Here is a 27495-nt window from a genome sequence, read left to right as displayed (position 1 = left end):
CCATACGTCCATCCATACGTCCATCCACACGTCCATCCACACGTCCATCTACACATCCATCCACACGTCCATCCACACGTCCATCCACACGTCCATCCATACGTCCATCCACACGTCCATCCTTACGTCCATCTATACGTCCATCCACACGGCATCCACACGTCCATCCACACGTCCATCCATACGTCCATCCACACGTCCATCCACACGTCCATCCATACGTCCATCCATACGTCCATCCACACGTCCATCCACACGTCCATCTACACGTCCATCCACACGTCCATCCACACGTCCATCCACACGTCCATCCATACGTCCATCCACACGTCCATCCTTACGTCCATCTATACGTCCATCCACACGGCATCCACACGTCCATCCACACGTCCATCCATACGTCCATCCACACGTCCATCCACACGTCCATCCTTACGTCCATCCATACGTCCATCCACACGTCCATCCACACGTCCATCCATACGTCCATCCACACGTCCATCTATACGTCCATCCACACGTCCATCCTTACGTCCATCCACACGTCCATCCTTACGTCCATCTATACGTCCATCCACACGGCATCCACACGTCCATCCACACGTCCATCCATACGTCCATCCACACGTCCATCTATACGTCCATCCACACGTCCATCCTTACGTCCATCCACACGTCCATCCTTACGTCCATCTATACGTCCATCCACACGGCATCCACACGTCCATCCACACGTCCATCCATACGTCCATCCACACGTCCATCTATACGTCCATCCACACGTCCATCCTTACGTCCATCCACACGTCCATCCATACGTCCATCCACACGTCCATCCACACGTCCATCCACACGTCCATCCATACGTCCATCCACACGTCCATCCATACGTCCATCCATCTTCAAAACCTGCTGAATCTCTCTTGGGGGTCATGGGGTTGCTGGAGCCTATCCCAGCCACTGTTTGTGAAGCCGGGGCTCATTCTGCACAGGTCAGTCTGTCACAGGAACAGACACATCTGGGGAGAATCTGGGATGGCGAATCAACCTGTCTGTGGACTGTGGGAGGAGAGAGAGAACCCACACATGAACCAGGAGAACCTGCAAACTCCACACAGACAGAACCCAGTTGGGATTTGAACCAGGACCTTCTCACTGTGGGGCGATAGTGCTGACCGCTTTAACACAGCCAAAGGGCTGCTTCTCTTTAGAAAACTGGCTTTTATTTCCTCTGGGAGTTCTGCTACACAGAAACGTTTTGGGTTTAAAGAACTGAAGTCTTTGTGAAAGAACCACAGTCAGAAGTAAAACGGAGGTCATCCCACCGTCGATAAGGAAACACGGAAACAATGCCGTGTACCAGCAGAGAAATCCTGTTTTCCCATCAGGCACTGTGTTCTGGAAACGCTGACGTCTGCAGGTTCTGACCAAACTGTCAGGAACCTCCGCGTTCGCTCATCTTCATAGCAGGATGCTAGAAACGGACGAACGCGTTTGTATTTGAACACGCAGGGCAGTTGGTGGAGAATGTTTTCTTTTGAAAATCCAAACAGGAAGAGAGTTTTGGTTCATTTAAGGCAGAGGAGAGCAGAACCACCAGGAGCAGGTTTGTCAGACTCTGTTCAGTCCCAAGCGAGAAGCTCTAAAGACTTGGCTGCTTCTAAAGTCCATCCTGACTCTGATCGTGTTCGTCTTCCTGCTTCATGATGGTTTTCACCTCTGCAGGTCCCAGCGTGACCAAAGTCTGAGCTTCCACCATGACCGAGCAGCTGCCCTTTGACCTCTTCATCCTTTCACTTGTGCTTCTGCTCATTGGTCTGACAGTGGTCATCCTTCTCTGCTGCGTCCTGAGAAGCATCAGAAACCGGTAAAGCTCCGCCCACATTGCTCCCAGTTCAGCTCCCTGCCTGCACTGACCTTGCATCTTATCCCTTGTTCTATCCTAGCCACTTTAACATTGGGAGTAGGGTCATCTAGACCCACTAGACAGTGCTCTGAACCTTTTCTCTTCAATGATCTTCACTGGTGTCCATGGATTACATGAAATCTTTCCACCTTTATCCACCTTTGTCATGGTAGGGAGAACACCTCAATGGAAGGGGGGGTCATCTGGACCCCATAGGATAGCACAAGGATTATTGGTGGAGATGTTTCCTCACTGTGCAGTGTGTTGCGGGTCACACTTGTCCCGCCTTCTCTGAGGTTGTAGAGCTTTGCTTTTGGTTCCTCAGATTCCTCGGAAACTTCACGGAGCTGCAGATCACATCGGGAAAACCCACCAGACAGCTGACCATCCGAGCAAAGCCAGAGCATGCTCCACAGCTTCTGGACCAACTTCTGGACAGAGTTCTTCTGCAGCATGAGAACACACCAGGATCTGGAGAGGAAGCCATCGAAGAGCTTGGACAACAAGGTAAAGATCGGTTAGACGTTCTGATGTTGGAAAACTGTTAGACTTCAGTAACCCTGGTGGGACCTTCAGGTACTGCAGCTGTTTGGATGTGATGGTAAACAGAGTTTCTACCTTCTGACTGTGCCAACGTGCTGCGACTGTCCCCGCGCAACGTGCTAAACCATGCCAGACCATGCTAAACAATGCTAGACCATACTAAACCATGCTAGACCATGCAAAACCATGCTAGACAATGCTAGACATTCCTAAACCATGCTAGACAATGCTTAACCAAGCTAAACAATGCTAATCGATGCTAAACCATTCTATACCTTGTTAGACAATGTTAAAACGTGCTACACCACACTAGACATTGCTAAACCATGCTAAACCATGCAAGACCATGACAGACATTGTTAAACCATGCTAAATCATGCTAGACCATACCAGACGATTATAAACCATGGTAGACCAAGCCAAACCATGCTAAACCATGCTACACCATGCCCAACCACGCCAGACCGTACTAGACCATGCTGAAACATGCAAGACCATGGTAAACCATGCTAGACCATAACAGACAATGCCAGACCATGCTAAGCCATGGTAGGCCATGCAAAACCATGCTAGACAATGCTAGACATTGCTAAACCATGCTAGACCATGCTAGACCATGCTAAACCATGCTACACCATGGCAGACCATGCCCGACCACGCCAGACCATGCTGATACATGCTAGACCATGCTAAACCATGCTAGACCATGCCAGACAATGCCAGACCATGCTAAGCCATGGTAGGCCATCCAAAACCATGCTAGACAATGCTAGACATTGCTAAACCATGCTAGACCATGCTAGACCATGCTAAACCATGCTACACCATGGCAGACCATGCCCGACCACGCCAGACCATGCTGATACATGCTAGACCATGCTAAACCATGCTAGACCATGCCAGACAATGCCAGACCATGCTAAGCCATGGTAGGCCATGCAAAACCATGCTAGACAATGCTAGACATTGCTAAACCATGCTAGACCATGCTAGACCATGCTAAACCATGCTACAACATGGCAGACCATGCCCGACCACGCCAGACCATGTTGATACATGCTAGACCATGCTAAACCATGCTAGACCATGCCAGACAATGCCAGACCATGATATGCCATGGCAGGCCATCCAAAACCATGGTAGACCATGTTAGACATTGCTAAAACATGCTAGACAATGCTAGACATTGCTAAACCATGCTAGACCATGCCAGACAATGCCAGACCATGCTAAGCCATGGTAAGCCATGCTACACCAGGCTAGACCATGCTAAAACATGCTAAACCATGCCCGACCACGCCAGACCGTGCTAGACCATGCTGAAACATGCTACACCATGGTAAACCCTGCTAGACCATGCCAGACAATGCCAGACTATGCTAAGCCACTGAGGCCATCCAAAACCATGCTAGACAATGCTAGACATTCCTAAACCATGCTAGACCATGCCAGACCATGATATGCCATGGAAGGCCATGCAAAACAAAGCTAGATAATGCTAAACCATGCTAGACAATGCTAGACATTTCTAAACCATGCTAGAACATGCCAGACCATGATATGCCATGGAAGGCCATGCAAAACAAAGCTAGATAATGCTAAACCATGCTAGACAATGCTAGACATTCCTAAACCATACTAGACCATGCCAGACCATGATATGCCATGGAAGGCCATGCAAAACAAAGCTAGATAATGTTAAACCATGCTAGACAATGCTAGACATTTCTAAACCATGCTAGACCATACCAGACCATAGTAAACCATGGTAGACAATGCTAGACCATGTTATACCATGCTAAACCATGCCAGACCATGCTAAACCAGTCTAAACCATGCTAGACCATACTAGACCATAGTAAACCATGCTAGACGATGCTAAACCATGCTAGACAATGCTAGACCATGTTAGACCATGCTAAACAATGCCAGACCATGCTAGATCATGCTAGATCATGGTAGATCATGGTTTTCCATGCAACCACAGGGATGCTGAACGGGCTCTGCCTCACTGGCTCAAACTCTTTTCAGCAGCAGTAACTGAAACTGTTTTCTGTCTTTACAGACTCTGATGCCACAGTCCAGAATCAAACCGACAACCTCCCACCCCAGCAGGTGGAGGCAGAGGCGTGTCCTCACGGGTCCAGTTACGTTACATCCAGCAGAAGAAAGGAGAAGCATCCATAGACAGAAATCAAACATCAGTCGTTTCAAGATTTACTGACGCTCAGCTTCGTTTGTTTCCACCTCCACATCTGAGAGTCAGATCTAGTCTTTCTGTTTCCTCATGGCTTTCTGAAACTTTCATACTCCCTGATACCATCACTGTGATTTATGCGATGAATCAGTTTAAACTAAATGCTGAGAATGTTGTTTCTGCAGATGTCCTCCTGCCATGTGAGGCTTGTCTCCACTAGCAGGAGTCAGACGTTCAATGATGACTCTGAGTTACTTTTATTAATTTCCATTGAACCTTTAATTAAACTTTAATTAGGTTTAAACTATTAAACTTATAAAATGTTAAATGAAAAAAATGCTGCTTCGTCTGAATTTACTGATGATTGGTGGATGTTCTGATTTTAACCACAAGAGGGAGACAAAGTTTGAAACTTCGGAGAAGCAGACCCCTCCTCAGCTGCCTGCCTCCCCCACTCAAGGGGTGGGGGGGCAAAGGGCTCTTTTCCAGTTGAAGTTTCAATAAGGAGCCAGTCTTGTTTTTTAAACATGAGTCTGGGAGTTACATTGAGAGTAACAGTCCTGAAACGCTGTTCCCAAAAAACCCAGCGAGCAGCAGCCTCTTCGTCACTGTAAGGCCTAAACTTTCTGATGCACAACAATCACTAACGGCGGACAGACATGTTCATCTGCAGCAGTTTGAAGACGTGGATCAACGTGTTTAAAGAAAGACGAGTATGTTGAGGACTTTGCCGACCCCATCCATTGACTGACTGACAAGGCGGGTCTAGTGGTCTGAGAGGTGTGCAGTAGTAAGACCCCTCCCCCTGTTGGTGGTTCTGGCCAATCCCTGACCCCAAACAGTCCTTTAATTTGGACACTGAAGCAGCCAATGTGGGGTAGGAGTCATGCTCACAAGTGAGAGGGTTGTGGACTATGACAGTCTCCGCCCAAGCTGGCTGGATAGAAAGTACTGCACCACAAAACATTAGCTGCTGGTTGTGGTTCTGGTAGTCCAGTGTTTCCAGCTTACCTGTCAGCCACCTCCACTCCAGCCTCACCTGGATGTTGAATTTCAGGCAGCCTGAGAACTACGGTGCTAACCCTAACCCCGACCATCACTCTTCACCCCCAAAGTGAAAGAGGCCTTTCAGCCGCTGTTTGACAACTCATCTCAGTCTTTAGCAGCCGAATTCAAAGAGTCCGGGACTAGCTTCTGCCTCTTGTACTTTGGGCCTACTGCCCTGCCGTTCAGGAGATCAGTCAGTCTACCCCAGCAGCCCCTAGGATCATAGGGGGACTCCAGACACCAGCGTTGGAGCCTGAGACCGGCATTGGCCCTGAACTGGAGTAACTGTGAGTGGGTGTGGCTGGTGCAACAGCTGGAGCTCATCAAAGGCAGCCCGAGGCCCCCAGGCCAGGTGAAGTGCCCCGTGAGGAAGTGGGGGCTGGCCCCCAAATGGACACATCACTGTCAATGACTTCGGAGGACCATGTACCAGATTTCTGGTGTGGTGCTCAACCAGTCAGCCAGTTGGGATGTTCGCGTATTGTAGTTGGAACCACGAGTCAGCGGGTTCCTCGCAGGACTTTAGGCACTGTTGGAAATTTCTCTACGTTTTGGCAAAAGGCCCCAAAAGTGGAATCTGCCTTCTCATGCTTCCACAGCGTCTAGCTGCTCAGCTGCTCAGGATGAAGAGGTAGCTATAAAAGTCCACCTCCTTACGACTGTTGCTCACTAAGTTGAGTTCAGCTCCAACCAATGCTACCTGTTAGCTGCTGCTGCCCATTTTCCAACCAAAACAGAAGCTTTCTTCTGCAGGGAGCAAATTCATAGTTTGGGGATGCTGAGGCTTTCTCTGCTCTCTGACTTTTATCTGATGATTTAGAGTAAAATCCGGTTTGATACAAACTGAAGTTCTGCGTTGGGATAAACTGTCTTCCAGGTCAAACAGGAAGTGACCAAATGTTTCCAACAGCAGTTTGCCCTCTATGCTGATTAAATACACACTCCTCCCAGATATCTGTTTCTCCTCTGCTGTCGCTCTGACACGCACACACACACACACACACACACACACACACACACACACACACACACACACACACACTCAGGGAGGGAGATAACTGTGATTCCACTGCTGAATTTTTAACGCTGTTGTGGAACTCTGTTCCAGCCGGGTTCAGTTTCACTGACAGGCTGTTTCTTCTCAGGTGGGATGGAAACTCTGGATGGTAAGAGCTTTTTCAAAAGCAAACCTCCTTATGTTTTTGGGTTTTATTTTGAAATTCCTTACATAATGTTTAATGACGGGGAAAGTTGGTGTCCATGGTACAGGCAGGCTTTACAGACGAGGACATGCAAACATGTCACACATATCTTTCCTAAACATTTAGCATATGGTCTCGTTTTTTCACATTTAAATTCTAACTTGTTACGCAGATAAACTAAATATTTAGCATTTACTGTATTCTGAGCGTTGAGTGACTCTCCTGTAAAGTGGATTCAAAAGCTTAAACTTGATGATATTTTCTGAAAACCCGATAAGAAATGAGCAGATCTGAAGTCCTGAGAGGGCGTTCTATTCGTCCTTCAGGGGAACTTTCCTGCTTCAGTGTTCACATTTTCACTAAGAGCAGAAGAAGAGAAAACAGAGTCTGTCACGTTTACACAGCCAGTGGAAGGCCATCACACCACGGCTCAGAAGGATTGCAGACTTAAAGCTGGACTCTTTTATTCTGTAGATTATTGTTGCAAACTGCATTCTCTTCTTTTTCATGTTGGTCCTGTTTCTCAGTTCATTCTTGGATCCGTAACGTCCGTCTGAGTTGAGTAAATGTGGACTAAAACACTGGAAACTGCTTTCAAACCCTCACTTATCTGATGTCACGACACAAAGCCCACAGTCGAACTGACCTCTTTTCTGTTCCTGTCCCAAAATGGGACACCAACATGGAGCACAGCTTTGACAGGACAAGAGGAAGATGGGCGGGACCTAGCAAACGTAAACAGGAAGCTCATTTCACACAGAAATGGACAGCATTTTGGTAGATTTGAAAACGTCAGTAGAAGAATAATCAGTTTTTGAATTTGTCTTTTAAAACTAAACAGACACAAAAAATCAAATACTCTGAGTTTAAGTAAATATTAAGACTTTATTAAAGTTGTGCTTCACTTTTTTACTGTCAATATTTGCACAGTAACCTCTGAACAACAGTGTTAAAGAATAAAGCTAATGTCACACGACTCTGGACTTTTGTGTTCCTTTGGAATTTTTAAGGTTTGCTCCACTTTTTTCTTCTACATTCATTTAGCGTTTTTTTTTCTCACACCTTTGCATCGATCATATTAGCCCTTGTGTTATCTTAGATGACCCCCACCTTCCATTGAGGTGTTCTCCCTACCATGACAAAGGTGGATAAAGGTGGAAAGATTTCATGTAATCCATGGACACCAGTGAAGATCACAAAAAAGGTTGAGCGCACTGTCTAGTGGGTCTAGATCAGTGTTTTTCAACCAGTCTGCCGCGGCACACTAGTGTGCCGTGGGAGATGGTCAAGTGTGCCGTGGGAAATTGCTCTCATTCACTGATCTAAAAACATTTCCCATCTCCATGATTTCAGCTCTGTGTTCATCCAAACAGGCCCTGATAAAACACTGAGGAGTTAGGAATATAAAAGATCGTAAAATACTTTTTCTTTGCGTTTATTTTATTTTATTAAAGACATTTTGATAAGAATGATGGTACCGCGATTCAGCTGCAGCTCCGGCTGTATTTGGGAAAAGTCCCGTCCCTTTGACTGTCTCCACCAATCATTCTTGGGGAGCTTAATCACACGTCATCAGTCTGACCAATCAGAAGTGGTTAAAGTCTTCACTTCCTTGTCCCGATTTAGCTCGTAAAGTCGCTCAGTTCTAACAAAAATACCAGCTAAAGCTCGTCTTTAGCGCTGTGGCTTTGCACAGAATCCGGTATCAGACCGTGGAACAAGTGAACAAAACAATGAAGCTCCGAAAACCGATCTCCGGCCGTTTTATGCACTACATCTCCCATGATGCATTGGGTTGTGAGAGTGACAGCGCACAAGGAGATCTGTCGTTAAACGTCTTGAAACCAATGAACACACTTCAAACTGTTTTTAAATCTTCTAACTTAACTTTTATTGAATCTTTTAGAGAAAAAAACAGCTGCAGTTTCCAGCTTTTTCTGACACAATTATCTCAAAAATGCATGTGAGATTGTGGAGGGACTGTAGATCAATACAGACTATGAGTTTCTCCTTTTTTTTTTAAATTTTTGTATGCTGGTGTGCCGCGGGATTTTTTTTAAGGTTAAAGTGTGCCGTGGCTCAGAAAAGGTTGAAAAACACTGGTCTAGATGACCCCACTGTCTAGTGGGTCTAGATGACCCAACTCCCAATGTTAAAGTGCCTAGGATAGAACAAGGGTTACAGGGCCTATATGATGCTATTCTTAAGCCTTAAGCCATTTTGTCCATGATAATATGTCACCTTTGGCACACACAAAAACACATTTTTTAGTAAATATAGGTTATTTTCCCACCCGGAACTAAGACATCTCGATCTCTTAGGCTCCGCCTTTCTCTCTTTGTGGGTGCTGCCCATTTTATGACATCATCCTAGAGCTGGCCTCGGCAGCGTTTCTCCCACGAAAACAAACAACATCTGAACTTTTGCAAAGATGGACGTTAATATTGTTCATAGAAAATGAAAGCATTTAGCCGATCACCGCTAGCTCCACGGAGACAGTATTCAAATCGTTGTCATTCAAGCAAAGATGAAAAAATGCAGTTTACATTTGTGATGTAGAATGGGCGGGGCCACAAGCTCCCTGCTATGAGCTCTCAGCAACAGGAAGGGGGATGGAGTCACTCCACGGCAACAGCCCCGCCCACAACTCAGAGGTGAATTTCTAATGAGCTCCTGCTGCTCTGCAGAAACTGTGTCCTAGAGAACGACACGTTTTTAGGTAAAAACAGCATCGTCATCATGAAAAGACGACCGGGAATGCTTTGGACAGATCCAAAGATGATCGGAGCGGGAATTCGGAGCAAAGATCAATTAAACATGGTTGGGTTCTTTTGCAGAGCAGGTCTCATGTCAGACCTTTGCTGTCGTTGACACCATGACCTTCAGAAGTCCACACGGAAACAATAGTTAGTCATAAGTTCAGTCCTCATCAGTTCTCAAACCTGCGGTCTGCATAGATGCTGCTCTTTGATTCAGGAAGTGAGAGTCATGTGGCCCACAGAGAAGGTGGTGGAAGCTTGATGATGTGGGCTGTTTTTACTGTTTAGGACAAAAGGTTCAGAAAACATGACGTCATGGAAAACAGAAAAATAGAAGGAACCTTGTATTTCCGTAACCCTTGTTCTATCCTAGGCACTTTACCATTGGGAGTGGGGTCATCTAGACCCACTAGACAGTGGGGTCATCTAGACCCACTAGACAGTGGGGTCATCTAGACCCACTAGACAGTGCTCTGAACCTTTTTTCTTCAATGATTTGTGATCTTCACTGGTGTCCATGGATTACATGAAATCTTTCCACCTTTATCACCTTTGTCATGGTAGGAGAACACGTCAATGTGAGGGTGGGGTCATCTGGACCCCATAGGATAGCACAAGGGTTAAATGATTAACTTCCACACTGAGTTAAGGTTTCCGTTGGTTCTTCTGCAGAATCATGTTTATGTTGCAGTCATTTTACACGCGTGTTTCTGTTTCTGACATCAGTCCCCGTTTTCTGAACTTGTTTTCCTGAACCAGACTCCTCACGTCCACTCTGACTGGAGGCCGTTGCCATGACAACATGAACCCCAACATAGAGAAGGAGCCCCTGCGACGCCGATGCAGCACCCCCACACCCCCCTTCTCCCATCATCTGCCCAGGACTTGGGACCCCCGCCTTTCTAGCTGCTCTCAGACAGACCCGGAGAACTTGAACGTTTGCCGCAGCCACCCCCCCCTGGGACAGTCAGCGTCCTACCACCCTGGAGACAAATCCCTGCACTACCGGGCCCAGTGGAGTTCGGACTCGGACTCGGACTCCCATAGTGACTCGGACTGCGTCTACAGAGTGGTGCTGCTGGGAGACCACGGCGTGGGGAAGACCAGCCTGGCTGGCATCTTTGCTGGAGTCACAGAGAGGGAGGAGCATCCTGGAGGTGGGAGTTTTCCTTCATGTCGTGTTTTTCACCACCGCTGGTCTCCAAATCCACAGACAGATTTAAACAGAAATGAAGAAAGTTATGATCACATTAAGAGTGAAAAATCCCAGCCAAGCAAATCCTTTTCTCCAGAATGCATTTGTTTTTGGCAGAAACGTTTTTCCAGCACGGATGTGAACGTCATCCTGAGGGAATCCAACACAACTTTAACCTTCTGACAGGAATCTGTGCATCTTTGTTGTGACATCACAACCAATCAGCTCTGGAGTCAGGTGGTTGCTGAATGACAGCCACAATCATTAAGCCGACTGATCCTTTGGTAGAGTGTGGGCGGAGTCAGCGTGTGCAGCTTCTGGTTCTTCACGTTGCTTTGGGAAACGTCCTCGTCTGATTTATAAACAGCAGATCTGCTTCCAGCTGTTTGCTTGTTTTTCCATTTGGGCAATTTCAGTTTACAGAATCTACAAAATACCATTTAGTAAGACAAATGGTATTTTTTGACACGTAAAAAGTAGAAAAGAAATCCTGTTATGTTTGTAATGACAGGAGGGAGTTTTGCTGCCGGTTGGTCTGTCATAACTTCAAGATTCAAGAGATTCAAGAAGATTTATTTGCCATTTTCAATGAAACAACGAAAATACGTTTGGAGCATCAACAGCAGCCACTCAGTTCAATTCACCAATAAATACCCAATAAATAATTAACCAAAGGGCAGCATCAGTACAAAAAGGAAGACAGCAAGGACTAAACATGAAAAGAACTATAAATGAGTAAATAAGACGTTAAACAAGACAGTCAGTGTACACAAGATCTTAAATTAGTAGCAGCAATGCAAAGTCCAGTTTCACAGTGTGCTCAGATGAGGAGATGGGGGAGATGGGGGGCAGTTGCTGGGAGGGACTGTTCAGCAGCCGTACAGCCTGTGGATGAAGCCTGTTGCTCAGTCTGGTTGTTCTGGCCTTCATAGACCGGCACCTCCTTCCTGAGGGCAGCAGGTGGAGGAGGTGGAGGCTGGATGGTGCTGGTCATGCAGGATGTTCTGGACTCTCTTTAGACAGCGGGTGGTGTAGAGGCTGCTCATCTCTGGGAGAGTGGTCCCAATGATTTCCCCCTCTGTTTTCACCCCCCGTTGGAGTCTGTTCTGATCAGCCTTTGTGCAGCTGGGAAACCACACCAGGAGACCAGATGTCAGAACTCTGCTGATGGCACAGCTGTAGAAGTTCACCATCAGCTGCCTGGAGATTTTAGCCGTCTTTAGTTTCCTCAGGTAGTACAGGCGTTGTTGGGCCTTGCCCACCACTGAGGCAGTGTGTGGACCCCATGATAAACTTCAGATAAACTTGTGTTTTTATGCTTTTGGTTCCTGTGACATTCATATTAGGTCTGGAAGTTCTGATCTGTTCCAAAGTCAGGTTTCACCTCAAAGTAAACGTGTCTTTTGTTTGGTTGTTTCCTCCAGATGACACCTACGAGCGGACGCTGACAGTGGACGGAGAGGACGCCACACTGGTTGTCATGGATACATGGCAGACTGATAAACTGGTACAGTGACACAGACGGGATGTTTGGGACCTTAAGTCTAGCAGACGCTAGTCGGAATGTTTTGTCCCGGGCAACAGCGGTTTGGTGGTTTTGCGTTCAGAAGGGATTTTGGACCTACAGAACCAAATCCACATCACCTGTTCTGGTTCTGCCTGTGGTTTCTAGGTACCTCTGACTGCTGTTGCAGAGAAATCCACTTCTTTGTCTTCTGGGTAAAAGAGTCGAGTTTTTACAGAAAAGGTTAAAGATGTCGTTACTTTGGTCATCTATGGCCTGCAGTCTTCCTCTGAGGGAGTCATGACTCTCTGCTTGTGATGGGCGTGGCCTGTTGCACGGCCTCATTTCAGTTGTGGGTTGGTTTCTTCATCTCCATTGTGGGAACTCGTTTGTTTCTTTTGGATTCTTTCTCTGAACGTCTTTGATGCTGTGAGTTTTCTTGTCTCCACACATTTTTCTTATGTGTTAAACTTACAGCCTGCCTCTGTTTACATGTAATTTACATGTAATTTACATGTAACGTACGTGTCTCGTGTCGTCCCAAACACAGCGATATTCATCAGAAATCCCAGTCTATCATGGAATAAAATGTGCTTCAGAACAGCGTTTTATCAGAATGACGATGAAACAGACGACGACAGTTTGGGGGCTTTAGGGTTAAATTTACTTGAAGTAACAAACCATCAAAACCATCAGGACAGCTGGAATGCTGCCTCTGTGGAACATTCTGCTGCCTGTCTGTCCAGCTCCTCCAGCCTCGCCGCCGCCGCTGTACTTCTTTCTTCTTATCAAAAGTTCTTCTTCACCGTTTTTCTTCTGGAAGGTTGGAGTCCTCGGCCTGCTGGATGGAACTGCTGCAAACATGGCGGTGTCCATCTGCCTTCGGTGAGCTGTTGGACCGCCGTCCATCTGTGTGCATCAATTCAATTCAATTCAATTCAATTTTATTTGTATAGCCCAAAATCACAACAACAGTCGTCTCGATGGGCTTCGAAGTAAAACATGAACTCAAAAGGATCACGAATACAAAGAGTTCAATAGGAAAATACTAAAATGAACTAACAAACTGACTAAGCTATACTGGCATCCCTGCCCTTAGACCCCCCTTCGCGGTAAGGAAAAACTCCCAAAAAAACTGGGGAGTCATCACCATGACTCCTTCGAGGAGCAGGAAGGCCTGAAAGGGCTAGTCTCTGGTCGTCATGGAAACCTGAGAAGCTTCATTTGTCTAGTTTATCGGTCCAGTCACAGATGGACAGATGGACCCCCAGCAGGATAGAGGTCAGATTTAAAGGTGGGGGTCCATCCTGCTTTTAGAGGATATGACGACTGCTGACCAGGGGCCTCATTTCTAAAGGTTGCGTACGCACAAAAGAAGGCGTACGCCACTCTCTACGCAATAATTGATATTTATAAAAAGCAAACTTGACGGGAAAATGTGCGGTCCTTCACGCTCTGACCCAGGCGTACGCACAAAAACGGGTGAAATGAGAAACGGCGACACCGTCGGCAGATGGAAGAAACATGTGAAAGTGAAAATGACAATACTGCCTCTCAGAAATAACATGAAGACTTCACAAAGCAAGTCTGACAATTAACAGCTACACCAACACCCGTTTGATCGATCAGCAGTGAAACAAACAAAGAAAATAAAACGAAAATTACAACAGAAATTCAAATGAACACTTATTTGCAGAAAGAAAAGTGAAATATGTTCTGCAATATTGGCATGTAGTGCAATTCATCCTCATAAATAATATAGTTAACAGACCGAAATAATGTACAAAACTGATATTCCCGTTAATGTGTCCGTCTGGCGGAGCAGATATAGGTGCGGACGGAGGACAGACTCACTAATTGTCCACTAGGGAAAGTTGTTTTCATAGTAAAACATTTCTTCATAAGCTACAGAATTATGGTATTCATGCATATGCCTTTAGTTTGTTTATTTTTGATAAAACAATGTATGGCGTATGTCTCAACCATTCAGAAAGCAACAAGAAATTACATTTGCTGATCAATTTCCCATTTCCACGTGGATTATTCCCGACATCTGTAGCTTGTCAGATGTAATTAAATGGAGGGAAATAAAATGCCCCATCACAATGCGTAATGACGCACAATGGCTGATCTGCCGCTCTTAGAAGATGTGGCAAATGGAAGAATTCAGAGTGAACGCATCTTTAGACAGCAAGGAGACTTGCTGGCAAACGAGGACGAGTGGCTTATGAGCCGGTTCAGACTTCCTCCAGCCGTCCTGTTGGACCTCTGCTGGCTTTTTATTTCGGCCACGGTCCGAGGTTGTGAGGCTACAGCATTTTCGGCGTCTGCCACCGTTTGCCGCTCACGTGCCTTTCTGGCATTAGTAATGCCCACACTGTGCCCTCCAAACAACACTTTCCTCCTCTTTTCCACCTCACCAACGATAACTTCTACTTCACATTGAGTGAAGTTACGTTTTTTTCATTTCCTCTCTGTGTTGCCATGATTTCTCAATCAATGAATATTCATTTGTGGGCGTTTCACGAACTATTTATGGGCAACTATGGGCGTGTCATGAAGCCGCTAAAGCTGCGCTGCATTTAGAATTGGTTGTGATTTATTAAGGGAAAGATGCGTAGGATGTGCGTGCGCACGGTTTTATAAATCCGAATATTTCTGTGCGTACGCACGTCCTATGTTTCATCCGTACGCCACTTCTGACGCAAATCCTACGCAAAGGTTAATTGCATTGGATTGGATGTTAGGTTAGATCATCATACGGGTTTCATGGCTGTCAAATTATAGTCTCTTACAGCGTTTTGCGGACGTGGGCTTTACGTTCTAAAAGAAAATCAGGTACGAGTAATTCTTATGTTGGCTCCCATTTCATTTCTTTCTCTCTCTCTTTCAGATAGTATGTTCCTCTAGTGGTTTCCACGAACGGCAGCGGCCCAACGGTCAATGGTGCCGGGGTAAACACATAACAGTCATACTAGAAAATGGAATGAAACACACCTCATCTTATTTACACACTGATTATACATTCACATCTTCTTCTTCTGGATGATCTTGGTGTTGGGGGTTTTTGTTACCCGAAAGTTTAAGAAAAAAAGAATTATCTCAAGGAATTGAACGGAGCCTTATGCCAAAATGAAGTTGTGAATGCCAACCTAAAGATGTTGTGAAATAAATATTCTTCTGCAAGAGTTGTCTGACTGAAATGAGGCCCCTGGAGTTTATGAGCTTCAAACTGCTACAGGAACCCCAACAAGTCCCACATGGTGCATCGACTTTTCTCATTTGACTTTATTCATTTAACCTTTTTTATCCAGGCAGGACAGATTTAGACAACTTTCTGGTCTGGAGAACGGCGAAATCTTTTGAGAAAGGTTACAAGAAGCGGAAACAAATTGACAGAAGAAAATGAACGAACGACAGAATAAAAATAGGAGCGGTGGGTTCTGGTCAGTCGGGTCGGGTTGGTCTGTCTGAGTCCGTTGTTATTCAGTTAGTGATCTCCATCATGAGAAAGGCATCCCCGCTGATGACCCCCCCTCTGTGTCTCCTAACAGGAGGGTGTGGGCACGGCCCACGACTGCTGCCTGAAGGTTGGGAGTGCTTACGTCATCGTCTACTCCGTCACAGACCGCTCCAGCTTCGACTCTGCCGCGGAGCTGCGCATCACCCTGAGGCGCGCCCGCCAGGCCGAAAACCTTCCCATCATCCTCGTGGGGAACAAGAGCGACCTGGTCCGGGCCCGAGAGGTGGCAGTGGAAGGTGGGTCAGCAGCAAGTTCAAGTGCATAGACGGTTAGCCGCCATCGTGTCTGTGCTGACGTGCCTGCATCTGCTGCAGAGGGCCGAGCGTGCGCCGTGGTCTTCGACTGTAAGTTCATTGAGACATCAGCATCCCTGCAGCACAACGTGGCCGAGCTGTTTGAGGGCGTGGTGCGGCAAATTCGCCTTCGCCGAGACAGCAGTGAAGTCACCAAGCGGAGGCTCTCAACCCACAAACGCAAAGAGAGTCTGACCCAGAAGGCTCGGCGGTTCTTGGACCGTTTGGTTGCACGTAACAACCAGCGCGTGGCGGTGAAGGTGCGGTCTAAAAGCTGCCACGACCTGGCTGTTCTTTAGAGCTCCTCTGTCCGCTGCGTGACTCATGTAGGATCTGAACTGTCAGACCACCAACAGCAGGCCCATCTCTATGCCGTTTTACTGTAATCCTGTGCCGGTTCTACCTTTTGGATCATTCAGCAGGAAGATCCCAGCTGGTGCAGAAGATTACTGAAAGGTTCATCATCTGTAGCTGAGGTCGGTGTTTGTCATTTGGTGACTAATTTCAGGTGGGAGCATGAAATAACATGTTCAGAAACAAACAGCCGCTGTGATATCAATGGATTTCTGTTTATTTATGAAGGAAAGTGATTCCGTCGCTGCAGGAAAGTGTTTCCCACCGCATCAATAAACCCTCAGAAAACATTTGTGGTTGATTCTACACTACATTTCCCATAAGTCTGTGCGCAGGCATGAGTTTCTGTTGTGAATTCTGTCACTAAAGCCTTTCTCACAGTCACACATGTTTTTACGACCAAGTTAATGTTTTCACGTCTGGGTCTGTGTGTGTGCATGTGTGTGTGTTTTATGTTGTACAACCTCCCATGGTTGCTGTATGGAGTGGGCCCTCCTGTCCTGTCCAACAGCTAGGCAAACAGATGAGAGCTGAGGGCCTCTTGTGTTGGACATATTTTACTTTAACAAGAGGGGTTATTAATCTTCAGACAAACCAAAGGTATGTCTGAATAAACCCCTTTTGTAATTGAGGCCAAACTTTATTAATTTCAACCATGTTTGAAAATCTTTGGAGTTGGACCGGACGGAAAAGGAAAGAGGGGAAGAAGAGAGAGGGACGTTAGAGAGAGGGGGGGGTAGGAGGGTGATCATAGAAGAGGGGGGTAAGGCCATGAAGCAGCATATAGCAACAAGTTTACTGGCTGTTTATCATTACGGAAAGGTTCAAATTTAGTACAAAAAGGGCGGGGCCTGTTCACACACACTCAAATATTATCAACACACCTGCTAGCTGCAAAAATGTCCACATGTCGACATGTACACAAAACAGATAGTGTTCACACGCATACTTATGCCTTTAAACCAACTAGTGTGAAATCTTTCAGTCATTCAATCATGCAAACTATTAGTGCAACGGTGAGCTAACACCTGTGCTCAGGTGAGTGTTTATGTTCTTCTAAAATGGATGGTGGAATGTGAAAAGAAGGAGGAGGAGCGCCCAGCCACCCCCACACCCAGACCCCCGCCGCAGCAGCAGCGGCAGCCGGAATTCCCCCAAAGCCACACGGGAACCGGCAGGGAACAACCGCCGCCCGGGCGACCAAGACCGCCACCCAGGCCAGGGCCAGCAGGACCGCCGCGAGGCCCCCAGAGCCAGAGAGCAGGGAGGCGCTGAGGGAAAGAGAGCGCCGCCCCAGCCCAGCCAGGAAAGCAGCCCCCCCGCCGCGCCGGAAGAGCCCAACGCAGGGCCCCACCGGAGAAGGACACCCATAGCCCCAGACGAGCACCCCACCACCACCCAGGAGTTCCGGGCATCCTCCCACCCCAACCCCAGGTACGAGCCAGGACCCCCCAAGGGAGACCGGCTCCGCACTCCAGGCACCCACCCACCCGGCCCACGGTTGGTCCAGGGAGGAGCAAGGCAGGGGCCCGCCGCCCCCGCCCAGGAGGGGGGAACCCCGGGGAAAAAAGGGTGGCCCACAAGGGGTGTTATAAATATGGCCCGACCAGGCTCGGCCATGTTGGAAGTTTGGCGGGGCCCAGCGCTCAGGGGGAAGGACCAGGACCCACCCCCCAGGGACACGAACACCCCCGGCTCAGGTGTAATATGAACCCCCCCACCGTGCGGAGAGAGCACCGCCGGGCCCAGGGGACACGGCCACCATCGCCAAGGGGCCCGCACCCCCCACCAGGGAGGGGGTAGGGGACAGATGGACCCAGGTCCCACCTTCCTTGCAAAATGTGTGTGCGTGTATGTGTGTTTGAGAGGGTGTGTGTGTGCATGGGTGTGTGTTTATGTTGGAATATATATATTGTGTTCACCACCTTGATAAGTTCCCTATGATTGTCTGTAGAATAGAATATGTTTGTGTCATCAGCAAATAATAGGAGTTTCATAAGCTTTGAAACATTGAATATATCATTTATGTAAATATTGAATAGCAGCGGGCCTAGAATTGATCCTTGTGGGACACCACAACTTATCTCTTTGGTTTCTGATGTATATTCATCAATCTTGACAAATTGTTTTCTTCCCATTAAATAGCTTTTGACCCAAGTTAGCGCTAGACCTCTTATCCCAGACACTTCCAGTTTGTCAAGTAGGATGTCATGATTGAGAGTGTCAAATGATTTTTTTAGGTCAATGTAAATTCCAGCTGCATATTTCTTTTTGTCCAGAACATTTGTGATTTCCTCCACAGCATCAATGATAGCCAATGAGGTGGATCTATTTTCTCTAAAACCATATTGGTTTTCATTTATAATGTTATGTTTTTCAATAAATAAAGCTAATTTATCATTGAATATTTTTTCTAAAATTTTTGAGAATTGTGGAAGAAGAGAAACAGGTCTATAGTTTGTAAATTGGTGTTTGTCTCCACTCTTATAGATGGGAATCACTTTGGCTATTTTCATTTGGTTTGGGAATCTCCCACTTCGTAATGATAAGTTACATAAGTATGTCAGAGGCTTAGATACACTATGAATGACTTTTTTCTCCACCTTCATATCTATATCCTCACAATGTTTTGAGTTTTTACTCTTGAAATTATTCACAATTGATATCAGCTCATTTTCGTTCACATCAGAGAGAAAGATTGAGTGTGGGATCCTTTCGATGGGTGGATTATTGTCTTTGCTAGCTTTGCATTTTGGAATTTCCGCTGCCTACTCTGGACCCACGTTTACAAAGTAGTTATTGAGACCGTTTGCTGCTTCATTGATGTCATAGCTTTGACCCTTCTCATCTGTAAAGTAATCTGGATAAGTTCGCTTTTTTGTCCCATTTTTAATGATGTTATTTAATATTTCCCAAACTCGCTTTACGTCGTATTTATCTTCATTCAGTAGATTATTGAAGTACACTTTTTTACTGTAACGTGTTATTTCAGTTAGTTTATTTTTATATGACTTATATCTTTGTTCAGTTTCTCTTGTCCTCTGTTTTTATAGAGGTTATTTTTCTTTTTACAAGCATTTTGTAGACCGGTGGTTAACCAAGGGCATTTGGCAAATTTGTTCTTGAATTTATAAATTGAAAAGTTCTTATTGTAAAGTGAGCTAAATATTTCTAAAAAACATTTATAAGCGATATCGACATCTTTCTCTCTGTCAGTAGCGGTTTTTGATATGGGTGATGTGGGCGGTCGCCCAGGGCGGCACTTCATAGGGGGCAGCATTTGCCGTGCCCGATGCGTAATGTAGTAAATACTATATTCAAAGAGGTAGCTTGAAGCTTTTAAGTTGAAATTACTTCAGTAGCCGACACTTAATGCTTTTATTTTGACACATCAGACTCTTAATAATGTCTTCCTCCTATTTCCTCTTCACACTTATGGTGCAAAAAAAAAAAAAAAAAAAAAAAAAGAATAACTCAGAGTGAAACAACGTAAAACAGTCACATGAAAAGGAATTAGGCAGAACAATCATCCGTGCTCAACCCAATTTTGACAAAAGCAGGCAATGGGGATTATTTCCCACAATTCTTTGCTCCGACACAGCAGACCCGACGCGCACGTGACCACCGCCCTCTGCTGCAAGACGCTTGCGGCCACACCTCTTTGCCGTAGTCTTTGGAACATAAGTAAAAAAACTCGAGAGGGGAGCACAACTCGCCGGTGGCTGGCTGAATCACACTAACAGGTGATTGGGAGTCTTTTTCTATCTGACAATCAACTCTGGGCCGCAGCTGCGCCTCCCGTCATAGAGACGGAGCCGCGTGTGTCAGAGGGAAGGGGAGGGGGAGGGGGAGGGGGGTGAGCGCAGACCATTTTTAATGGATTGAGTTTTTTTGGAGGATTTCTACTGTTGGTGTTGCACAAATTTAGGGAAATGCCAAATATTTTTGGAGTAATCCCACTGATGAGTTCTAAGATTTAGTCTTTAATGTTTTATAAGACCTAAACATATTAATCACAATAAGTTTTATTTTTTAGATCTAATCCCTCTGATATGTTTCACAAAGACACACACAGGACGTCACACATTAAGAAATTATTGCTAAAAATGAAGCAGGAGTCCAGCTCTAAAAAAAAAATGCTCTGAAAAATGATAAAAGAGCAAAAAAAAAACGGAATTATTTGATTTGTAATTTCTTATTAATATTTCCAGGCTTTGTTTGTTTTGTTCTGCAGCATGTTCATATTTGTATAATTTTGACAGAATATATTTCTATGGAGAACAAAATATTACAAGTTATTTAAGGTTTAACTTGCGTTATTCTGGATTAATGTTGCTGTTTTTATTCATATTTATGTTCAAAAAGTTCAGTTTAAGAGGTTTAAAAGTTTAGCTTTAGTGTGTTCAGTAAATCTTTATCTTCTTTGGCCCAAAACCTAAAGCTTTTTTTTTAACTTAGGCCCCTGTGTGACTGAGTTTGACCCCCCTGTAATACGAGTCTAGAAAATTCATGCATTTTTTGAGTAAAATGGCTAAATAGAAGATAGGGAACACAACAGGATGTTGTCAAATTTTGTATGTGTGCGGGGGGGGGGGGGGGGGGGGGCTGGTGGGGTTACTCGCCCAGGGAGTAAGTTAGTGTAGAACCGCCACTGCTCTCTGTACACAGAGTTCCAGTTTTGTCTGGATAAGTCATTATTCAGAGCATTCATGGTTTTTTCATTTCTTAGCCTTTTGTAGACTGGTTCTTTTATAATTTTCTTTGTCTTCACCTTGATGTCAAATAGTGCAAAAACTGGTAAATGATCAGTTATGTCACATATCATTAGTCCACTCATATGAGTGTATTCTATATTATTTGTAAAAATATTATCAATAAGAGTAGCACTTTGAGTAGTGATTCTGCTGGGTCTTGTTATGGTTGGATAGAAACTCATTCCATACATTCTGCTGATAAAGTCGTCGGTGGCTTTATGTTTGCTGGGGTTTATCAGATCGATATTGAAGTCTCCACAGATGTATAATATTTTGTTATTTAGAGAGGTAAACATCTTTTCCATCCATTCACTGAACACTTCTAAGCTTGACCCTGGCGACCTATAAACACAGCCTATAATGACATTTTTCCCTGAATTGTTACATATTTCAATCGTAAGACATTCCAGTATTCTATCCACTGCCACAGACAATTTATCAATTACCGTAAACTTCATATTGTTTTCCACATATATTGCGACTCCTCCCCCTTTTTTGTTTACTCTGTTCACATAGTTTAGTTCATAGTTTTCCAATTCAAAGTCAGCGTCCTTGTCGCGGCTGAACCAAGTCTCAGATATGGTTATGATATCAAAGGAATGCCCGATGTGCTGTAAATAGTCCTTGATGTCTTCAAAGTTGGTATTCATGCTTCTGCTGTTAAAGTGAGTGATTGACAGTTTTTCTTCTAGGTTAACAGAGTTTTTAAAGTAATCTATGCTGTAATATTTGCTGTCCACATTAACAGTGGAAAAGAATTGATCAGGGTCGATGTCTTGAAGGTTGTTGTCATTATCACTGAATATTTTAAGGTCGGTTTGCTCACCATTCAGATCTCTCTGAGAGTTGTGGTTGCAGGTGATTGTTGTAGAAAAAGTGTTGTTTTTTTAGAAGCCATGGATAGTAGAGTTTGTCTCCTCATCTTGTAAGACCAGCATCTTCACGTATCTCTCGTTTAGACTGTAGTGGGTAAATATTTTTCCAAATCTTCCATGCTCCTGATAAGAACAACCTTGGACTGCTCAGGGGATCCACAGAGTTTGGCATAAATTATACAGTCTTTCACCCAGGTTCCCTGAATTTTCCCCTGCTTTTTCAAGTAACGTACTCTTCTGGCGATGTCGGCATTCCTTTTCGTGAGGTTGTCATTCATGAAAACGTTGGTTCCCCTCAGATTTCTTCCTTGCTTCAATGAAGCTGCTTTGTTTTTCCGATTGACAAACTTTAAGAGGATTGCTGGTTTGTCGCTGGAGATCTGCTCTTGGTCATCCATTCGTTTTTCAATTATATCCATCCTGTAGCACTGCTCCTGCAGAGCCCGGACCTGCTTCACCTCTCCGATAGCATCCAGAATTTGTCCGTGAACAATCTTCATGGCTTTGATCTCTTCCAGCACGGAATCAAGCATCTTCCTCAAGTCTTCATATTCCTCACACACTGGGTTTCTTCTCTGTGGCATGTTAAGAAATTACTTTTCCCAATATTTACGCTTTTATGCGGTAAATAGGGTTGGGAAGTACAGCTGCTTCATGCCTGCGTGGCGTCTTCTCAGAGGACCGGAAGTTTATCCGTTTATACTTATGTCTGTGTGAATGTTTTTACGTCTATTTGAATTGGTTTACATCCGTGTGAACATTGTGACAAAGAACAGGTCTGGGTGGAACCTCGTCTGCCGGAGGAGAAGCTTCATGACGAGTCGGTGTCACGCCGACTCATGTCAGACGAAAATGCAGGAGACACTGAATCCCTGATCTGCAAAAAAATTTACTGAAAAAGTTCACTGTAACTGTAACTGTGGTGATATATACATACAGTACATATACAGTATATATACAGTATATATACAGTACATATATATATATATATATATATATATATATATATATATAAAAAACACCCGTCTCACCCTCCGCGGGTGGTTTCTCCTCCAAGCTGGGGTCCTCTACCAGAGGCCTGGGAGCTTGAGGGTCCTGCAGTATCTTAGCTGTTCCTGTTCTTTTCTGGACTGAGAGGTCTGAGGTCTTTCCAGGTATCTGTTGTAGCCACTCCTCCAGCTTGGGGGTTACTGCCCCGAGTGCTCCAATTACCACAGGCACCACTGTCACCTTCACTTTCCAGGCTTTCTCCAGTTCTTCTCTGAGTCCCTGGTATTTCGCCAGTTTCTCATGTTCCTTCTTCCTGATGTTTCCATCGCTTGGCACTGCCACATCCACCACAACGGCTTTCCTCTGTTCTTTATCCACCACTACAATGTCTGGTTGGTTCTCCATTACCATCCTATCAGTCTGGATCTGGAAGTCCCACAGGATCTTTGCCCTCTCATTCTCTACCACCTTCAGGGGTGTTTCCCATTTTGACCTTGGGGTTTCCAGTTCATATTCTGCACACATGTTCCTGTATATTATTCCAGCCACTTGATTGTGGCGCTCCATGTATGCTTTCCCTGCCAGCATCTTACACCCTGCAGTTATGTGCTGGATTGTTTCAGGCACCTCTTTGCACAGCCTACACCTTGGGTCTTGTCTGGTGTGGTAGATCTACACCTTGGGTCTTGTCTGCTGTGGTAGATCTACACCTTGGGTCTTGTCTGGTGTGGTAGATCTACACCTTGGGTCTTGTCTGCTGTGGTAGATCTACACCTTGGGTCTTGTCTGGTGTGGTAGATCTACACCCTGGGTCTTGTCTGGTGTGGTAGATCTACACCTTGGGTCTTGTCTGGTGTGGTAGATCTACACATTGGGTCTTGTCTGGTGTGGTAGATCTACACCTTGGGTCTTGTCTGGTGTGGTAGATCTACACCCTGGGTCTTGTCTGGTGTGGTAGATCTACACCTTGGGTCTTGTCTGGTGTGGTAGATCTGAGCCTCTATTGCTCTGGTGCTCAGGGCTTGTTCCTGAGCTGCCAGGATGAGTGCTTCTGTGCTGTCCTGTAGGCCAGCCCTTTCTAGCCATTGGTAGGATTTCTTGATATAAGGACTTGCCTTACTCGTTGGAGGTATTTAGCTGTTGCAGCTTTCCTTGTTGCCTGCTCCAGGTTGCCATTTGCCTGTGGAATTCCAAGGTACTTGTAACTGCCCTCGATGTCTGCAATTGTTCCTTCTAGTAGTGAGACCCCTCCTGTGTGGACTACATTGCCTCTCTTTGTCACCATCCGGCTGCATTTCTCGAGCCCGAATGACATCCCAATGTCAGTACTGTAGATCACAGGGCATTTATATATATATATATATAAAAAACAAAAAAAACCGCCCCTCTCACCCTCCGCGGGTGGTTTCTCCTCCAAGCTCGGGTCCTCTACCAGAGGCCTGGGAGCTTGAGGGTCCTGCGCAGTATCTTAGCTGTTCCTAGCACTGCGCTTTTCTGGACTGAGAGGTCTGAAGTCTTTCCAGGTATCTGTTGTAGCCACTCCTCCAGCTTGGGGGTTACTGCCCCGAGTGCTCCAATTACCACAGGCACCACTGTCACCTTCACTTTCCAGGCTTTCTCCAGTTCTTCTCTGAGTCCCTGGTATTTCTCCAGTTTCTCATGTTCCTTCTTCCTGATGTTCCCATCGCTTGGCACTGCCACATCCACCACAACGGCTTTCCTCTGTTCTTTATCCACCACTTCAATGTCTGGTTGGTTCTCCATTACCATCCTATCAGTCTGGATCTGGAAGTCCCACAGGATCTTTGCCCTCTCATTCTCTACCACCTTCAGGGGTGTTTCCCATTTTGACCTTGGGGTTTCCAGTTCATATTCTGCACACATGTTCCTGTGTATTATTCCAGCCACTTGATTGTGGCGCGCCATGTATGCTTTCCCTGCCAGCATCTTACACCCTGCAGTTATGTGCTGGATTGTTTCAGGCGCCTCTTTGCACAGCCTACACCTTGGTTCTTGTCTGGTGTGGTAGATCTACATCTTGGGTCTTGTCTGGTGTGGTAGCTCTGAGCCTCTATTGCTCTGGTGCTCAGGGCTTGTTCCTGGGCTGCCAGGATGAGCGCTTCGGTGCTGTCCTTTAGGCCAGCCCTTTCTAGCCATTGGTAGGATTTCTTGATATCAGCCACTTCAGTTATGGTCCGGTGGTACATCCCATGCAGGGGTTTGTCCTCCCATGAGGATCTGTCCTCCAGCACTGTATCCTCTGCTCTCCATTGCCTGAGACATTCACTGAGCACACTGTCATTTGGGGCCTTGAGCTTGATGTACTCATGGATCTTGGATGTTTCATCCTGGATAGTGGCTTCTACGCTCACTAGTCCTCGGCCTCCTTCCTTGCGGCTAGCATACAGTCTCAGGGTGCTGGATTTGGGATGGAACCCTCCATGCATGGTGAGGAGCTTTCGTGTTTTAACATCCGTGGTCTGTATCTCTTCCTTTGGCCATCTTATTATTCCTGCAGGGTATCTGATAACTGGCAGTGTGTAGCTGTTAATTGCCCGGGTCTTATTTTTGCCATTGAGCTGGCTTCTCAGGACTTGCCTTACTCGTTGGAGGTATTTAGCTGTTGCAGCTTTCCTTGTTGCCTGCTCCAGGTTGCCATTTGCCTGTGGAATTCCAAGGTACTTGTAACTGTCCTCGATGTCTTCTATTGTTCCTTCTGGGAGTGAGACCCCCCCTGTGTGGACTATCTTGCCTCTCTTTGTCACCATCCGGGTGCATTTCTCGAGCCCGAATGACATCCCAATGTCAGTACTGTAGATCCTGGTGGTGTGGATCAGGGAGTCAATGTCACGCTCGCTCTTAGCATATAGCTTGATGTCATCCATGTAGAGGAGGTGACTGATGTTGGCCCCATTTCTGAGTCGGTATCCATAGCCAGCCTTGTTGATTATTTGACTGAGGGGGTTGAGACCTATGCAGAACAGCAGTGGGGACAGAGCACCACCTTGGTATATCCCACATTTGATGGACACTTGTGCAAGTGGCTTCCCATTGGCTTCAAGGGTGGTTTTCCACAGCTTCATTGAGTTTCCTATGAAGGCTCTTAGAGTCCTGTTGATGTTGTACAGCTCCAAGCATTCAGTGATCCATGTGTGTGGCATCGAGTCATAGGCCTTCTTGTAATCAATCCAGGCTGTGCACAGGTTGGTGTGTCGTGACTTGCAGTCTTGAGCGACTGTTCTGTCGACCAGGAGTTGGTGTTTGGCTCCTCTGGAGTCTCTACCAATGCCCTTCTGTGTGTTACTCATGAATTGATCCATGTGCCTATTTATCTTGGTTGCAATGATGACTGACATGAGCTTCCATGTTGTGGACAGACAGGTTATTGGCCGGTAGTTGGATGGGACTGCACCCTTTGAGGGATCCTTCTGGATCAGGATCGTTCGCCCTTCCGTTAGCCATTCGGGGTGAGTCCCATCTCTTAGCAGCTGGTTCATTTGTGCTGCCAGGCGCTCGTGGAGTGCGGTAAGCTTCTTTAGCCAGTAGGCATGTATCATGTCAGGGCCCGGTGCTGTCCAGTTCTTCATCCCTGAGACTCTTTCTTGGATGTCTGCCACTGTGATGGTTACTGGATTCTGTTCAGGGAGGTTGCTATGTTCTTTTCTTAGAGAGACCAGCCACTGGGCATTGCTGTTATGTGCTGTCTGTTTCTCCCATATACTTTTCCAGTACTGTTCAGTTTCTAGCCTTGGTGGGTCTGCTCGGCTGTTTTGACCCTGCCACTGAGCGTACACTTTTGCAGGTTGAGTTGCGAAGAGCCTGTTTATTCGTCTGGCTTCATTGTCTCTTGTGTACCTCTTTAGGCGGCTGCTCAAGGCTAGGAGCCTTTGTTTGGCAGTTTCCAGTGCTTCAGGTATGGGCATCTGGCTGTATCTCTTAGGTACTTGCTTTCTCATTGTACCTCTTTGAGCCTCTGTCAGAGGAGATTATGCCACACTCCCACCCTGAGATTGAGTACACAGCCCCAACAACCACAATTATATATATATATATATATATATATATATATATATATATATATATATATATATATATATATATATATATATATATATATATATATATAAATGCCCTGTGATCTACAGTACTGATATATATATATACTGATATATATATATATATATATATATATATATATATATATATATATATATATATATATATATATATATATATATAGATGACCGCTGCAGGTGAGGAGTCTGGACGGCATCACGAGGTTCTTGTAGACGGTCCAATACCTGCAGGTACTGTCCTCAGAGACATCGTGGATCCATTGTCATCACCCAGTTC

General features: G+C 45.8%; 2 protein-coding genes and 1 long non-coding RNA gene across 4 annotated transcripts; 2 read left to right on the top strand and 1 right to left on the bottom strand.

Moving 5' to 3' along the window:
• The first annotated feature begins 1480 nt into the window (after positions 1 to 1480).
• Positions 1481 to 4983, top strand: LOC144992259 (uncharacterized). The gene is made up of 4 exons (XM_078947894.1): positions 1481 to 1606; positions 1726 to 1867; positions 2232 to 2413; positions 4515 to 4983. The coding sequence occupies exons 2-4, from the start codon at positions 1758 to 1760 to the stop codon at positions 4634 to 4636; spliced, it is 414 nt and encodes a 137-aa protein (XP_078804020.1). The 5' UTR covers positions 1481 to 1606; positions 1726 to 1757; the 3' UTR covers positions 4637 to 4983.
• Positions 4984 to 6721: 1738 nt separating this feature from the next.
• On the top strand, positions 6722 to 16813 carry LOC144992258 (GTP-binding protein REM 1-like). 2 transcript variants are annotated; one of them, XM_078947893.1, is made up of 6 exons: positions 6722 to 6859; positions 10414 to 10811; positions 12274 to 12356; positions 15247 to 15307; positions 15908 to 16112; positions 16191 to 16454. In XM_078947893.1, the coding sequence occupies exons 2-6, from the start codon at positions 10457 to 10459 to the stop codon at positions 16222 to 16224; spliced, it is 738 nt and encodes a 245-aa protein (XP_078804019.1). In that variant the 5' UTR covers positions 6722 to 6859; positions 10414 to 10456; the 3' UTR covers positions 16225 to 16454. The 2 variants fall into 2 exon arrangements, with proteins under 2 accessions (XP_078804019.1, XP_078804018.1); XM_078947892.1 differs by lacking the exon at positions 15247 to 15307 and having other exon boundaries at positions 16191 to 16813.
• A 6798-nt stretch (positions 16814 to 23611) lies between these two features.
• Positions 23612 to 24397, bottom strand: LOC144992256 (uncharacterized). The gene is made up of 2 exons (XR_013656140.1): positions 24109 to 24397; positions 23612 to 23788 (listed from the first exon to the last, which is right to left on the bottom strand). It is a non-coding gene; the product is annotated as an uncharacterized LOC144992256 (long non-coding RNA).
• Positions 24398 to 27495: the final 3098 nt, after the last annotated feature.

This window comes from Oryzias latipes, chromosome 5 (genome assembly GCF_053564925.1).
Source record: "Oryzias latipes strain Hd-rR chromosome 5, Olatipes_Hd-rR_3.1".
NCBI classification, from domain to species: Eukaryota; Metazoa; Chordata; class Actinopteri; order Beloniformes; family Adrianichthyidae; genus Oryzias; species Oryzias latipes.
Note: the sequence above shows the minus strand (reverse complement) of the source record. Positions and strands in the feature narration are given on the sequence as shown.

Bases quoted from the DNA above. Each gene is read 5' to 3' on its own strand.
- LOC144992259 (XM_078947894.1), top strand. From the start codon at position 1,758: ATGACCGAGCAGCTGCCCTTTGACCTCTTCATCCTTTCACTTGTGCTT. The intron at 1,868-2,231 runs GTAAAGCTCCGC...TTGGTTCCTCAG, and splicing joins CTGAGAAGCATCAGAAACCG to ATTCCTCGGAAACTTCACGG. The intron at 2,414-4,514 runs GTAAAGATCGGT...CTGTCTTTACAG, and splicing joins CGAAGAGCTTGGACAACAAG to ACTCTGATGCCACAGTCCAG.
- LOC144992258 (XM_078947892.1), top strand. From the start codon at position 10,457: ATGAACCCCAACATAGAGAAGGAGCCCCTGCGACGCCGATGCAGCACC. The intron at 10,812-12,273 runs GTGGGAGTTTTC...TGTTTCCTCCAG, and splicing joins GAGGGAGGAGCATCCTGGAG to ATGACACCTACGAGCGGACG. The intron at 16,113-16,190 runs GTGGGTCAGCAG...CATCTGCTGCAG, and splicing joins CCGAGAGGTGGCAGTGGAAG to AGGGCCGAGCGTGCGCCGTG.